The 16,442-nt window shown below is 42.7% G+C and overlaps 1 protein-coding gene across 10 annotated transcripts in view; it reads left to right on the top strand.

The window, feature by feature from the left end:
- FAM13A (family with sequence similarity 13 member A) overlaps positions 1–16,442 on the top strand; it is a 139,953-nt gene extending 123,511 nt beyond the window's left edge. For 8 of the 10 annotated variants that reach the window (XM_074823087.1, XM_074823086.1, XM_074823085.1 and 5 more), the window contains 6 exons: positions 720–803; positions 4,875–4,970; positions 6,491–6,574; positions 10,582–10,778; positions 11,471–11,572; positions 12,582–16,442. In XM_074823087.1, the coding sequence (XP_074679188.1) occupies positions 720–803; positions 4,875–4,970; positions 6,491–6,574; positions 10,582–10,778; positions 11,471–11,572; positions 12,582–12,708 (690 nt within the window). In that variant the 3' untranslated portion in view covers positions 12,709–16,442. The remainder of the gene's footprint in view (positions 1–719; positions 804–4,874; positions 4,971–6,490; positions 6,575–10,581; positions 10,779–11,470; positions 11,573–12,581) is intronic. The other 2 variants (XM_074823080.1, XM_074823084.1) reach the window with 2 other exon arrangements.

The raw sequence follows: 16,442 nt of genomic DNA, 5'->3' as shown, positions 1-16,442 counted from the left end.
GTGTATTTGGCTGTTTTCTGACAGTAGCAAGAATCCACAGCCTGGCCATTTAAATAGGGCCTGTGATAGTATTTGGTGCTGTGATAAGAAGAGAAGGCTGGGTGTTGGGCAAGTTCAGTGGGGGAACTCTGGAAAACTTAGTTATGGAAGTCTTCTCCAGCTGTCTGCCCCTTTTTTTGCTTCATCCCCTCAGCCTGTCTGCCAGAGCTTTTCAATCCATAGCAGAATTGGCAGAAGCAGATGTTCTGACTGCACTTCAGTTCTGGGTAAAGTGTGTTTGTGGCAGTCAAAGCAAAGATGGTAAACTTTGCAAGAGGTACTGGAGCTTGTCTCAGATTTGGAGAAAAAGAAAGAACATGTGTTTTGTTGTAGAATTTACATTTCAGATCTTAACTGAAAAAGAGCCACCATCACTAAAAGTTGCATACCATTGTTTTTTCAAAGTACACTAATAATCAATAAATCCCCCTTATGTACGCAAAACACCTTCATATGCAAAGTTTATATAGTTTTAATCTGCCTGCATTGTGCATAGGGTGCCATTCACATTAACAGTCTCTTTGGCAATATAGTTGGGAAAAGAGGACTGGAAGGCAGAGATGAGTCTTCAAAACATTAGTGACAAAATGACAGGACTGTGGTTAGGCCACGAATCAGTATTGTTTGAGTCCAGGAATCTGACTTTTTTTTCTTCTCTCTCTCTGTGCCACTTTTCATAGGACATGACAAGAGATCAGATAGCAGCTGAAAAAGTGGCTCTTCAAAAAGCTTTGCTGTATTACGAAAGCATTCATGGCAGACCGGTATGTACAGCAGCGTTTTTTTCAAAGTACATCTTTATATGTCTTTGTGGTAAATGATCCCCCTAATGCTCCTTTGATGTCACAGTCACTAGAACTTCTTGCTGTTCAAACCACACGTGCATCCTCTAATCCACCTCCCTGATCTTTCGCTACTGAGAAGTCTGTTCTCAGCAAGGTGATGTCTGCATGCAGCACTGGGCTTGGCAGATACCTGTAGGGCCAAGCCTACAGGCTGAATGAGGCTGAATGTGCGTTACTTTGGCATCGCCAAGATCCACAGACATCCGGTTCATCCAGGCTCAGCGGACTCACCAGTTTTGCCAGGGATACAGTCTGCACAGGAATAGTTGTGTGTGGTCCCCCATCCAACCAGGAATTTTGCAGTTTGATAGTATTAATGGCTAGCTGGGAAGACAAGTGTGCATCCATTGCTCCTTCCTCCTCCTCAGAGAAGCTACAGTGTATTTCTCCCAGCACCTTGCTGTTTGTGGGGAGGCACCCGCAATTTGCTATTTGCACAATCCTCTTGTGCCAAAGGGTTCGTGAAACAGTTTGTCTCCTGAGCATCACAGCATAAGTTGAGAGGAGATATCATTCTTCCCCTGAGAAGCAGATGGTTTTTTTCCATGTGCTAGTGGAAGCGAAGGGCATGAGACTTCCTGCATGTTTGATCTTAACAAAGAAAAATTATTTACGAAGACAGAGAATTAAGCACTGTGTCCTGTTGATCCCTGATGTGGCAGAAACATGGTCTCTTCCACACCACCAAGTTGGCTTTGTATGAATCTTTTCTCCTCTTTCACTGATGTCATTACAATCTTTGCTACCAGCTGTATAGGTAAAGTAACTTAATTTCAGAGTGGTGCTAATCCTTTGAGCAGTGGCTTGGGAGCAGCAAATTATTGCTCATAAGGAATACTTGATTAGTGCAGCTGACAAATCTGTCATTCTAATGCTGCATGGGATTCCTGATCTCTTCCTTTTGCTCCTGAATTATTTCCTCCTTTGTCCATTGTTTTAAAAAAAGTCTCACTAATTTATTTAAATGCCTTCATGGAGTGCTAATAGTGTACAGTCACATATACCAGCAACTAAAACAGTGTAGTTTTATGAGAGGACATGCAGTTTTATTCTTGTGTAAAATAGCACAAGGGACTCCAGTTAACCTTCTGTGTCTTCTCCATGAGACTGAGTCTGCTTTTGCTGCTTTTACAGTGATATAAATCAACAGGTGGCATCTCATTGAAGTGAACTTACTTAAATCTGTTTAAAAAGAGAACAAGCCCATAGGCTAGCTTGTCAGCATACCTGGTTTTTGTTTCTCCCCTTTCTGATGCTTTATTTATACAACTGCTTTTTAGTTTGTTTCGTTTTAAGTAAATAGTCTATACCTAGCAACACTGAACTGCATGGCATGGAAGACCGTGGCTGATCAGCTTTTTCTGTTTCCAGCTCCTGGCACTGCAGCAGTGGAAAAGTACTGAGAGCTTGAGGAGAATGGGGATAGTTCAGCCAAGTATTTTTTTTTACTTAAAGATATTTAACTAAACAAGAAAAACAATGGAGCTCAGATTTATTGTGCAACTGGGTCTTTCTGCACCAGTGACAGGTGAACCTGCAGAGGTGGAACTGATGGCCAAAAAGTCCATATCTGCAGAAATTCTCGAGCTGCTCTAACAATGCAAGCAATGGTCTGTTCCTCGGCTGCTGCTCTTTTGCCATGTGGAGTGTGCCCCAGAGTTGTGTCAAAGGCTCCATTATTCCAAGAGTCTTTTTGCATTTTAATGTTATCCCAAAATATACTCAGGCTTTGCTGGTATTACTTATGTTTACCTACTGAGATGGTTTGCCTGTGTGCTAAACGTTTTCTTTCAGAATCTGCTTTCTGTTAAGTCTGCTGGTGTAAGTCTGCAGGGCTGACTCAGGCCCCATACACTTAACTTCCGATGCCTAAATTAATTCTCTGTGTTCTTCCTCCATACTGATAGACAGACACTGAAGCATGTTGTTTATTTTTTCCATGCTTCAACATACCTAAGGATTTTTTGCCCATTCCAAGGCTTATGTTTATTTTTCTGTACAAAACAGTGCTATTTATCAACTTTGAAATGTCGTTAATTGAAGGTTTGGTTCTCAGCCTCAGCATAGTCGTCTTTTTTTTTTTATTTATTTTAGTAACAGAGACTGTCTGAGCCAACAGTAATGCTGTGCCTCCTGTTCTACTAACTGCTAACCTGGTAAAGCTAGGAATAATATAATATATATATTGGCTCCCCAGTTTCTCCAGTGGTATGCTTGATTGGTCCAGATATCCAAAGTTGGAGGCAACTTGCTAGCCAGTGCGATTGAATTCACCGTGAAGCTCTGTACAGAGAGGACTGGGTGAATTGTTTGATGCTGCTCACATCCATCTAATCCATGCAAGCTGCTTACTCAAGGAACAGCCAGCTTGAGGAGGTGTGGAACATGCAGGCCCTAGAGCTCAGACTGCCTGTCTGTGTGCCCCTTATCAGGCTTGGGGACATTTGCATTGAACCCAGAAAGGAATAAAAAGGTCTTCCTTCTTCTTCCTCCCTATTCATCTGCCCCCAACATAGGAAACAGGCTTGGTTATCCAGAGGAGGATGCTACCTCCAGATTCTTAGAGTTCATCCCTGCCAGTCCTGCTTCTGGCAATACTTACAGCTCTTCTGCCCCTTGCAGACCAACATCCTCTCCTGTTCTGGAAGGAGGATGTAAAAGCTTTAGAAAGCTTACTCCAGTGAAAGCTAACTGCAGACAAAATAAAAGACGGTTCATTTTAAAATTTCCTCCCTGTCTCAAGCTGTATCCCTTTCCTCCTATTTCTGTTGTAGAAAGGTAGATTGTACAGAGCTCCCTAGGGGTTACACTGTTGATGTTGATTTTTATATGGCAGCTGTTCAGATGCTCTGGTGATTAGCAGCAGTAAAAAGCCTTGAGGAAGACAGGCATGACATCAGAATCAGTTAAAGCTTCCCCTCATGAGAGCTTTATAATCTAAAGGTAGGCAGAAGATCTAATGGAAGGACAGTGGATGTGGGTCAGACAGTGCTGAATGCAAAGAAAGATGAAGATCAGGTTGGTTCTGCTTGTTTTTTATTTTGTTTGCTTGTTTTCTAACCCTGCATTAACAAAACACTGGAGAAATAAAACCCAAATTTGTTACAACTAGTACTTAGTTGGGCAGACCTTTGCTTTCCCACACTAGCTGCTGTCTGTTAGGTCTTCCCTCTGCACTGTCAGTACTACTGAGAAAACCATAAATGAACACTTGCAGTTTGTAACTCTCAAACTGGGAAGGGAGTGCAATGCAGCTAGGAGGAGTGGAGTTAGGGACAGAGCAATGTAAGGCTTGGGGTGGGCATCACAGCACTGTTCTGTCTGCTCTGTGTGACACAGCCCTGGCTCCTTCATCCCTTCTCAGCTCTGTGGTATCTTCTCCCTAGAAAGGTTCTGGGAGGAGTGGTGGAGGACAAGGTTAGGGTGTTAAAAAGATGAAGAACTGCTGGCTTGGACAGGAAATTAGGAGGAATAGCAAAGTCGGAAAGACAGCTTTTGTGAAATCTGTAGTTTAACCTACCCTGGGAAAGTCTCCTTACATTGCAGTATCCAGTCATTGCAGCTCATCTCTCTTTCCGTGGGTCGTAAACACTGCCTCTGAGGTCCCAGCCACAAGAATAAGGGTGGGAAACCTCATGTTGTGCCTTAAAATGGTAGACGTGAGTACAAGCACAGACTGCTGCCTCTGTGGGTCATTTTGTGCTGTGGACATACAATTCCCAAGTTGGTCATTTAAACCACCTGTCTCATACAGCCCCATTAGAAGACACCCCACAGCTTGGGTGCTGCTTCATCTGGCACCTGGGACAGGAGATGCCATGACGTGCACAAACACTTGCATTACCAGTTTCAGGGCTAATGCTGCTAACCTGTCATCCTCATAAAATTCCCTTCAGGCCCCCTCTGAGTAACAGCAATCACAGGCACATGCATTATAGAGTGGAGTATCTGCTGCAGGCTTCATGGATCTTGCTGCTTTTTCCTTTTCAGGTTACCAAAAATGAACGACAGGTGATGAAGCCATTGTATGACAGGTATCGCTTGGTCAAGCAGATCCTCTCCAGAGCCAACACTATCCCTATCATTGTGAGTAGAGCATTTTTTTGGGGGCTATTTCTTTGGTTTTGAGCTGAGGAAACAGGAATCGCCACACTTCTGCATACAACACGATCACTAAGGCCAAGTCCCAACCTCCCTTACCTCTCAAAGACCAAGCAAATGAGTGAATCAGTGACATGCCATATACTGAAGTCGGGCAAAGCTGGTCAGTGGACTCAAGTGCCCACCCATGAGCCATGGGGCACATCTCACCTTGTGTTGTTTCTCGTCTTTCCGTTGGGCTGCTGCTGTTATTTCATCATCTTGTGTTTGGCTACAGCCTCACTTCCCTTTCCTTACCAGTCCACTCTGAGCTCTAGGTCTTCCGTGCTGCTTGGTTACACAGGATTGTATGTCAGGAACACAAACTAATGTGGGTCCCACAGGAGAAAGGGCCAACAGTCTCCTAATGCTTCATTTGTATTAAAGAGATCCTGCATGTGGTGGATATTCCCTCATTCGAGGTGGTGCTTTGTCAAGGAGGCACTGCCACCAGCAAGGAATCCAATGCACCCCTCTAGGGAGCAAATACGCTATCTCTTAATTTTAGACAACTTGTGTAGGCCACTTTTTAAGAATTATTTGATCTAAAAAATATACACAGAATACTTTTAGCCTGTCTATGGAAAAAGAATTGTTTTATCATGGTTCCTGTTTACTCTGTCTGTCATGTATGATCCTCTACTTTTTTTGCTGCTCCCAAGCAGCACTCATGTCCTGGCTGCTTTTCATAGACCGCCAGTGAAGTGAATGCACAGTATTACTCAGTGCAGTCACACTGAGAAGTGGGGGGTTTTCTGCAAATAGTGGGAGTTGGTCCTGCATTTAAAACAAAATAAAAATCTGTTCCTCCTTGAATATGCAAAGTACTCCCTAAAATGTGTGCTGTGAAGATGGGACTGGCAATCAAGAAGGAAGAAACCATAGAGCTGTGCATGGACAGATTAACGCAAAGCTTTCAAAAGAGACACAGAACTGAAATTGCACAGTGGCTAGCGGAGGAGGGACAAGACTGGCTTTCCCTAGCCCCTTGAGTGAGAACAGTGAGAGGCTCGTGCAGAGGCAAGATACATTTGAAAATCCATCTCTACGTCATTAGGCATTTCAGTGGGAAATCAGGCTTCCGGAATGCAAGCCTGGAGAGTCTAGCTGGTCTTACACTGTAGCTCAGGAAAGCCAACCACATGGTGTGTGTGTGTCTGGACCGCAGGCTGGGGATTATTTTCTTGCAGCCTTTACTTTGTAGTTTCTGCCCAGATAGTATTCCAGCATCCAAGCTTTTTTCTGAAGTGTTTGGCAGTGATGCTCCTTGCTAAGCAACATCCTGAGAGAAAACAGCCCAAGGTTCAGGGGGTTTGCCAGACATGTTTTTCTTCTTTAAGAAATAGATTTCTCCTGATGGTCCAGCAGTGAGCTGAGAGTGAATGTGTGGGTGAGAATGAGCTGAGAGCAGGTGGTGGAGGAGAAAGGGGTTCATAATGTAACATACTTGTTAACACCTGTCACAGGGTTCCCCCTCCAGCAAGCGGAGAAGCCCTTTGCTGCAGCCAATTATCGAGGGCGAAACAGCTTCCTTCTTCAAGGAGATAAAGGTGAAGACCTCCAGCTGCTAACTAATTGCTCAGTTTGCATCAATTTTTCCCTTATACCAATGAAAGAGATTGATAATTTTTTTCCATCAGTGTTGATTTTTCTGCAGTGTCCTCCTGAAAAATCAGTAGCTGCTTGTAAGCCTCACCAATTCTGATCCAATTCTTCCCTTGTTGTAGATAAGACTACAGTTTTTCCTTGGCTTTGCATTCTTTCCCATCTTTCTCTTTCCCCCTCCTCCTGCACATAATATATTTTATTTTGCTTTAAAAAAAAAAAAATCACAATTAACTTTGTACCTTGTTTTTTTTCTTGCTTTCCTCCTTTCTTTTTAATGACACTAACTTGTTTTGTGGTAGTTTCTCTCACTCCAAAGCTCTGTGGCTTGCACACAGCACTGTGGCAGGAATGAGCTCTCACAAAACTAACACTCGCACGTGGAGCCAACCGGGGCACTTACAGGATCCTTACCTATTCCCATTCACGTGCTTATTTCATCCAGGGCCACCTTGTGAAGGGTATTTCTAACCAAATCACATGAGGATGGAAGTAAACAACTTGGTTCTGCTAGTTAACAGTCAGATTTGGATGGCAGGATTGTTGTGTTTTTTTTCTCGTGCTGCTGTGGGGTAGTAATCCTTGGTGGTGAAGACTGCTACAATATTGGGCCTTCTTCCCCTGAGAAGAAGGAAGGTCCAACAGTTGAGCAGGACACGCAGCGTGGAGCTGGGCCCTGGCTTGCTTTCGTCACCCTTGCAATGTAATAGGGGAAAAAAATGTGTCGGTGCACTTGGGTCATTTATCCATTATCGAGCCAGCATTTGCTTAATGGTGTAAATACTGCAGACCTAGACATCCAAGGTGGTTTGATTCTTAGGCAATTACAGTAGATTGTATATTAATGGACTATTCAAGGCACAAATTCATTAAAACCAGATTGCAAACTGGAGGTGTTAAGCTGTTGTTTGGAGGCTGGTTAATCATCACTGAGCTCTCAGTATTTTCCAGATAACTGCTGGACCAAATCTGCAGTAGTGGTCTGGTGAGGGGGTATTTTTGTTTGGTTTTGGTTTTTACTTTTAGTGTGTCCTCTGTTTTTCACCTTTGCTTGTACCCAGAGTCAAATCTTAAAGCTATCAATTATGGTGATCTCTAATGACCAACATGGCTGGTGCTCCACCAGGGCAGCATCACACCAGCTCAGCAGCATCCTGCGGGGAATACAGACCTTGAGAGGTTTCTTACTGAAAATCAGGGTGACAGCCTTAAGCCCATTAACGCTCACATGCCTATTAACACTTAAATGGGGCCCTGTGAAGCTGCACGTGGCAACTTTGCACTGAACTACACTCAGAACTAAAGAGGCGAAATTGCCAAAAGGCCTCAAAACTTAGCCCCTGCGTAAGTCCACTAAGGGCAGAGCACTACCTGTCTTGATGGACCCCTGACACTGTTGGGTTTTTTGATTTTGGATTTTTTTTTTCTTTGAAGCATTTGGGAGAGTTGGATAAAAGCTTGAAAGGTGATTTGAGGTGAAGCCGTACCAAACATTTGGGTACAATATCTTGAATATTGTCTGTGTTGAAAAAATCATTGGGAAGCTTGCTTGGTGGGAGTGCTGATGATGGGATACTCTGGAGAGTTTATATTTGTAACTCCGGAAAATTTAAATGCTTCATGATTGCCTAAAGATTCAAGCTTGAGCAAGCCAAATGGATCTAGTCAATGAAGATCATTCTGGTTTGAGGTATAAATGCCAGCGCAGGTTTAAAATAAGATTCCCATGTGAGACTTGTTGAAAACAAAGGCCTTAGATGTCCATTTCCATTCAAGTTGTCTCTAAGAATCCTTTTAATTCGCTCCTTTGTTTTAAACAGCAAAATGCTTTAAGAGGTCTTCTGACAGCCAGATGTAGCGTTTTGGCACTGAAGTCTAAACAAGTGAAATTTCTACCCTTTCTTTTCCTCTGATGGGCTTCCATTGGCAGGAGGCTCGCTCCCGAGCTCTGGTACAGAGTAATCCTTGCTGGCTTGGGCAGTGCTCTGGTGCCCTGGAGCGAGGCAAGCAAGAGAGGCTCATGGGCGCCTGTGGGGAAGACACCTTGCATCTGTCCTCAGGAGCAGTTTGTCACACTGCTTATGAGAACTGTCCCTTTACTTTTTCTCCAGAAAGGGAATCCAGAAGCAACTTGCTCTCCCAGGAAAGGGCATGAGAGCTCCTTCTTGGGTGCCAGACAGATTCCCCTAAAAGAAAGTGTACTATTTTTGCTGCTTGTTTGACTTAGCAAATCCTCCTCCATGCCACAGCAGGATCGGCATTCTCTTACTTCAGTCCTAGTTGCCCTTACCCAGCAGGGCGGGACAGCATGCTTGAGGACTGGTAAATGGCAGTGAGCAATGGTCTCCCCTCCCCAGCCCAGCCTGAAGTTGTTTGCAGGGTTTAAGGACAGTACGTGACTGTTTTATGCCTTCTGTTTAAACTGCATAATTTATGTCTAGAGAAATGGTCTTATCTAATCATATGCTAAATATTGCTTTAACTTTCATGAGTTCCCTGCAGATTTTCCTGAGATGTATTCAGACTGCTCTGTATCTTGTATTATTATTACTCAAAACTTCTCCCCAGCTAATCTTTCTTCATCCTGAAGCCTCCATCTTGGTTGTAATTATCAGCCTGTAGCTTTGCACTGCATTTTCATGGCCTAGAGCTTTAACATAAGAAAATTCTGGGCAAAGTGATTTCACGTAAATGTATGTATTTATATATCGTTGACTTTGAAGATTTAATGGGACTATGCCAGGTCCTGGTGTTACTTTCTCCCTTTTTGCCTGAAATGTGGAAGCAATCTCTTAGGAATAACTGAACTTTTCACAAGGAATCCCATGAAAAAAGGTAAAGAAAATGGCTTCTTTTTATTCCAGTGCAACAATATGTTTTTGCATACAATTGAAGACTTCAGTGATATTAGCCCTCAAAAGCTTTTAAAGATATGCAAGTGCTTAGATCCTTCCTGGCTAGAGTTACATGGTTGTAAAATAAATATATGTACACATACCTACATATTTAAGATATTTACTGTCCATGCTGGCATTTATTACTTTCCTCTAATGCTCCCACCTCATTGCTTATATTAAGGTTGAAAACTGCCTTCTAGAAATGTCTCTGAAATAAGAGAAGAGTGGGCCCTGTTCCCTGATAATCCAGATGATTTCTGGATAGTGTCGCAGTACAAGCCCTACATTTGAGAACACTATAAATTAGCAAGTACCAAGTACAGCAGAGACTTTCAAGTCTTGTGCTTATGAATTTTGCAGAAAATTTGAACATAATGAATTCATCAGTGTACTTTTGGGAAATTGCACTAGGCAGACTGTTTCCACTCCAATTTTTAGTGTGTTCCAGCTAAATGGTACAGAGTTGATGTCAGGAACACGTTAGCAAACAGCGGTTCTTTTACAGTCAGTCATATCCCACATTTGGACCGTTAAAAGATGGATCTGAGCTCATTGATATCACTGTATAAGCATTTGAGGTCTTGAATTCAGCCATTAGAGAGAGCTGTTGAGCTCCATCTCTTGAGAGAATATTTCACATTTTAATCTGGCAATCTGTATGCTGCCAGGTATATTTGTAGGGAAACAGGGAGGATGGTGGGTGTGCTTTAGACAGTATACCTAATGATGGTTAGTGGGTTTATTTACACCAGAATACATAAATTAAAGCAATGGGTTGCTAAGAACCCCATGTATTCTCTTACTCAGTTTTTGTTGCCCTGGGTCTCCTTAACCAATCTGAATTGGTGGTTACAGTTTCTCTGACATGCTTTGGGTATAGGATGTCTTACTGGTGGTCTTCTGGTGTCCTGTACTGCTTAGCAATTAAAGTGCTTGCTCTGCCTATCCACGTTCCATATCTGTTCCCCTGTGCATGTGGTAAAAGGAGGTATCTGTTTCTGAGAAGGGAAGCAGTAACCGTTCTGTTTACGGGAGTGCTCTGTCCCTCTCTATAGGAGGAAGAGGAGGGGTCTGAGGAGGACAGCAATGTGAAGCCAGATTTCACAATTACCGTGAAAACAGATTTCAATGTGCGTAGCTTCTTGGATCAGCTAGAAGACGATGCTGATGGGTTTGTTTCCCCAGTGGATGATAAGATGCCAGCTAGGAGCAATCAGGATATGGGGCTTTCAAATCTCCATGAAGCATCCATGTATGTTGAATTCACAGGCAACTTCAAAAAGTTATTTCTTGCTCGATACCATTTTATTTGTCAGCAAAGTGTCTAGATTTTTTTTGCCATTTATGATCTGAGTCAGAAGCTTTTGCGCTTTATTTTTAAATGCAATACACCTTCATATGAAAGGGTTTGGGAAGAAACTACCTTGCTCTGATACTGATATTCAACTTTGCATCTTTGGATTCTAGCACTAAATAGTAGCTCCACTTCACCAGTGACAGGCCTTTATCATGAAAACAACCCTTTACTCTACAAGGTTTTTAACGTTTTGGAGATGTCAAGTTGAACTAGCTTTGCTAGTTCCAAGCGTGTAGGTCTGATGCAAACACACGTAGGTCGTAGCCTTAAGCCTCAAGACCATTGAATGTTGATCCTATAAGAGTCACCAAAACCAGTCCCATCTTCAGCAAGTTTCTTAGAAGTTAGTAGTGAATTGTGAAGTGCACGCTTGACCTCCTTAGAAGCTTCAGCTTCAGTGTATGATCATTTTGCTGAACTAAATTCAGAGAGCTTTGTGTTGCAAGTAACATTAGATTGCCAGAGCTGTTTGCAGGAGCAGCTCCATCACTTGGCATACATACAGCCATACATTTGTAGATTTACTGTGTGTTTCCTGTTATAATTGTGTACATATGTATAATCTTGTTTATATTTAAACCCAACAGCCCTGAACTCTTAGAGCAGCTTCAGGAAGTCAGGGAAGAGAAAAAGCGAATCAGAAAAAAATTGAGAGACTTTGAAGATAATTTTTTCCGACAAAATGGAAGGTAATTTCTCAGCTGTCTCTCTGTTCTTCAGATACTTTTAATCTGTTTGGCATCTACAAAGATCTCCAAACATGGAAGGTTACCTGAATTCACTATTACGTATTTCTTCATTATCATCAGTGTTTTACCCACATTCATTACAGTTGCCCATTAAAATTAATTACCTCCCCCTAAAAAAAAAACATAAAGTCAGTGACCACAGCATCTTTGAAAACTTTGTTTTAGGACAAGCTGAGGGAAGCAAAAGTACATATTGTGAAAATTCAGCTGCCTCTAGCACAGCTGACAGAAATGATGGAAAAGTTTCTCAGTGATAGAATAATTGGGTTTTTTCCTGATGATGTGTGTTTAGATTTCTGTCCTATTCTTGCTTGTCTGTGAGGTATCCAGACACTAGTTTAACAAATATTTCTGCTTTAGTGTAGCTGGGTTTATAATTTTCAGAAAAAATCCCTCATGAATGAGCTGATAGAATGTTTTAATATATTTGTACTGTTAAATTATCCTGTTAGTTTCTTGCCACCAGCCATCATCCTTAAAGGTTCTTCTAAAATCACTGAAAGCTTGGAAGTTTCATGTAAGCTAAGAGAAATCTGATCAGATACCATCTTCATATTCACAAGTGTGCCAGTTCATGTAAGCGGTGTGGTGCCAAGCCAGAAGCTGTGTTTTACTTTGCCGTGCTAGCAGGCTGACATTCAGATGGCTCCTGAAATGTTTTTCAAATGTTGTGTAGAGGCTGGCAATTTCAGAGAAGTAGAGCGTGCTTCAAAATAAGGTTTTGCTTTTGGAAGCATGGGATTGTGTTCAGCCTCAGTATGCAAGTGTCCCACACTTTGTTGTAGCAGTTTGTTTGCCCCTCTCAAAGGGTAAAAGTTTTGGTTTTGTTCCCTGATGGGGAGTGGAGGAGAGGAGATGCTTTGTAGGTCTTGTTGGGGGACGGGGGGAGGCTGCTGAGGGAAGATGTCCTGTTACAGAAATCCTCACGATCTGCTTTCACTCCCACTAGGAATGTGCAGAAAGAGGACCGCACTCCTATGGCTGAAGAATACAACGAATACAAGCAGATTAAGGCCAAGCTGAGGCTGCTGGAGGTCCTGATCAGTAAAAGAGATATTAGTTCCAAGATCATGTAAAGCAGGAGAATGTTTTTGCCGGTAAACAAAGAGGAGAGAGCACCAAATGGACAAATGCATGAAGTGGATGCAGCGGGAGCCTGGCTGGGGAGAGCTGAGGAGCTCCCTGGGAACTGAAGGGCCTTTTCCAGAGGCGGGAGGGGGAGGAAAGGTGGCTTTCCATCACTCTCTACACTTGCTGTTGCCCACTCTTTCTCCAGGCCTGATGCCCAAAATGGGAGTTTGCCAGTGTAGGAGACATGACACTGCGCTCAGTGACTTCACTGAAGGGATCCTTCTGTTTTGATTTGCTTACAGATTCTGTAATATTTAGAGTATCAAACCCAGCCATGCTATTTTTTTTTTCCCCAGAATACCATAGCAAGAGGCAAAGTAGGATGAATAGTGATTAAATCATCAAATAGCTTCTACTTTAGTTTAACAAATGCCCTGACTGATCTCACGTGAAGGGACAGGTCAGAGGGCATCAAGACTGTTCTCTTGTAGCTACAGTAAAGATTTGCTCAGACTTTTGACCTGACTGTTTGGAGTCCAGCATCTTCTTTGCTCTAGATAAATGCTGTAAGAATCTCCTGGTTGTCACCCAGAGCTGGTGTGGGTTACAGTTTTGCCTAGGCTTGAGTTGGGTTTTCTTCCCACTTTTTGGATGACCAGTTCGGCTGAAGTAGAAGAAAGTACTTGCATCTGTTTGGGGTAGCAAAGAAAATGAGCTGTGCAGCAAGGTTCCTGCTGGCTTGTTCTGCTTGGAAGGTGATACTGTAACATTATTTCGTTTAGGCAACTGGGAGGAAAAGAGGTTTTAAAAGCTTTAAGTCAGAATCCCTTGGAATTTTGGTAGCTGATCAGTTAAATGTCTGCTGTCAGTCTGGAAGATATCTGAAAGACCCACCCCATTGGTACATGTGCTTCATCGTCTGATACAGATGTAAGAGTCCAACCTGAACAGTCCGTGTGGGTGTCATACATACCGCTAGCCTAAATTTTGTTCCTTTATGTACACCAATCAATCGGACTATGTGGGCTGCAGCAATGACACCCTGATGGTGGCAACAGAGGATGGTCTTTTCTTCCCGGTGTGTACTGGTGGTATACCAGCACAGAGGATACAGGAAGGAACTGAAAGCCTAGAGCCATGCTCTGCCTATAGAAAGGGCCCGTGTCTTAGGCGCAGGCTTTGACAATTCAATGTATTCAAATTCGTTTATGACTTTCAGAAAAGAAAGTCCTGGGATGCCTGATTCAGGTGCTTGTGTCAGACAGATTCTGCCTGAAGGAGTGAAAGGCAACGAGTTCAGGAATGCACCAAGTAGCTGAGGGCTCACAGTTCTCCAGTCCTGGGCCACCTGGGCTCGCTCTCCCACTCTAGAGGCTTGTGTGCACCAGTGAGCCAGGGCTCGACCCCTGGCTCAACCCTGATGTCCCAGGGTGAGCATTTCTGTAATGGTTTCTTTCGCCTTGATCCCCCAAGGAGCTAATGTGCAGAAGCCAAATGTCTGAGATCAAATGCAGTGCCAGTTGTCATAGCCAGGCTTTATGCAAGTCATGCTGGAGGAGGCAAGAAGAGGACCCCCAAAACAACTTCTCCCCCTTCCTTCTTTATATGGGCAAGTGTGCTCACAAACAGATGTATTTGGGTTGTGGTACTTAGACTTATCCCCTTCCACTCACTGTATGTGCTATGTTAATTCTTGCCAAAACCAATGCTGAGGGTGTTTTGGTCTCTTCAAGATCCATAAACACTTCAGAAGGCAGCCTTCTCCCAGGAGGTTTGCACATACCCATTGCTAGTCTGGATGGGTAAGGCAGTGATGTGCATTAGTCAAAGCACTTAGGACAGGGACTCCTGGGTTGTTTGTATTTTTTTATTGATTGCAGAATTGCCCTTCCTATATAAAATCAGTGAAGACTGAATTTCATATTTTCAAGGAGTCCAAAGGACTTATGTGCTGACCTGGGGCTTGGCTTTTCAGAGATGCTGAGTTCCCATCACATGAGAGATGTGGGCTCTGCCTCTGCAAAACTGATCCTTTGGGTGTGTTAACTGGGCTGATAAATGGGCTCAAAAACTGCTTTTGAAGATGTTTGACTGGAAGGGAAGCATGTCCAGGGTAACCCCCTGTCTGAACACAGGGCAGTGCAGGAAAACAGCTGTGCCTTTGTCCTTCAGCCTGCTCATGTGGGCTCTTCCTCTCCGAGTCCATAGTCAGCTCTCCCTACTTATTTTACATAGAGCAGCTGAGCCAAACCAGCTGTCACTCTACTAGTAGAAGTGTGGGATGAGAAAGGATGTTGCGTTACTAAAAAGTCCTTAGCACTGGCTCAGTTCTGTGTTGTTCAGACCCAGTTCAGCAAAGCAAAAACATGCATGGTGAGCATATGCCTCAAGCTGGTCTGCCTTTGGGATTTTGCTGAATTATGATAGACTAAAGCTTGGGCATTTTGTTGAATCTGGGCCTGGACATCTTTATATGGACAAGAGAAGCAGTTTTTGCCCTTTTTTCATAGTCATACATTTTTCCAGTGGGCCAAGGCTTCCCAGGAGTATGTTTTCTCTGCTTATTTTTTAAAAGCCTGTTTGCACTGTGTACTGATAAATTATCTGTTTTGCTGGGTTTTGCCCCTGACAAATCTTGATAAATGATATGTAGGGAACAGTCCATTTTATTTTTAAACTGATGAGATTGTAGCATTTTCTGATGCTTAGTTACCGCTGTTTACATGGTATATTGCTAGAATTTCAGATAGTTTATATGAAATGCAAGTACAATTATGCACTTTAGAGAGTTTATATTTTTGAACTTTGAAAGCTAAAAGTAACAAAACCTGTTAACTGAGATTGTACATTAAAAGAAAAAACACCACACCTAGCCATCTCTCTCTTTAAACTGTTCTTTTCAAGTCTTTCCCCATAGAAAAAAAAAGAAAAAAACAGAAAAAAACAAAAACAAAACCAACAAAAAAAACCAACCAAACAAAAAAAAACATCATCTGCCTCATTACGAAGGAAACTGCTAGGAAAGACTATTGTAGAGAAGAAGGGAATTTTAAAATTCCAGCCCTGGAAAGACACATACAAATGCTCAAATTTCTGTCCCAGTTTGCAGATGCTGTGACTCCCCTCTCCCAGGCCTACACAGGAGGAGGGCTCCAAGACCTGAGCACTAAAATGTTGTCTTTGTATCTCCCACAGATGATTTGACTTCCTGCTAACCACAAACAGCCAGAACTTATGTTTGCCCCACCACACTGCTCTAAGTCAATCCAAGCAACACCTGTGCATTTTGTTTGATGATTTGTCTATGCTAACATCAATGACTATTGACTGGAGAACATTAAATACAAGACTGTGTTTTTTAAAGGTGTGAAGTACTGTACAAAAATCTACTTTATGTGATATAAATAAGCTGTTAGTATAAGACAACCTGTTTTCATGTCACTAAAACAAACTGTCTGCTGTGGGATGGCAGTACGGTCTATTGGGCTTCCCATCCACTGGGGCCATTTCAGAGACGCATGTTTGTGTGTTACCACATCGAGGTATAATAAATCATTGCAGTTTATTTAAATGATGACGATGAATGGGTTGTGGACAAAATTAAGATTGCAAGAGTTAAAGATAGAGGGAAAACTTGTCATTCTTACAAGTTGCATTTGTTCTGTTTACTCCTGAGTAAACAGTCAAAGAATGGATGTTGATGTTAAAGGCAGTGAAATTAAAACATCTTATCTTTTAA

The sequence above is a fragment of the Strix aluco genome, chromosome 4 (genome assembly GCF_031877795.1).
Source record: "Strix aluco isolate bStrAlu1 chromosome 4, bStrAlu1.hap1, whole genome shotgun sequence".
NCBI lineage: Eukaryota > Metazoa > Chordata > Aves > Strigiformes > Strigidae > Strix > Strix aluco.
This window is presented reverse-complemented; position numbering and strand designations above follow the sequence as displayed.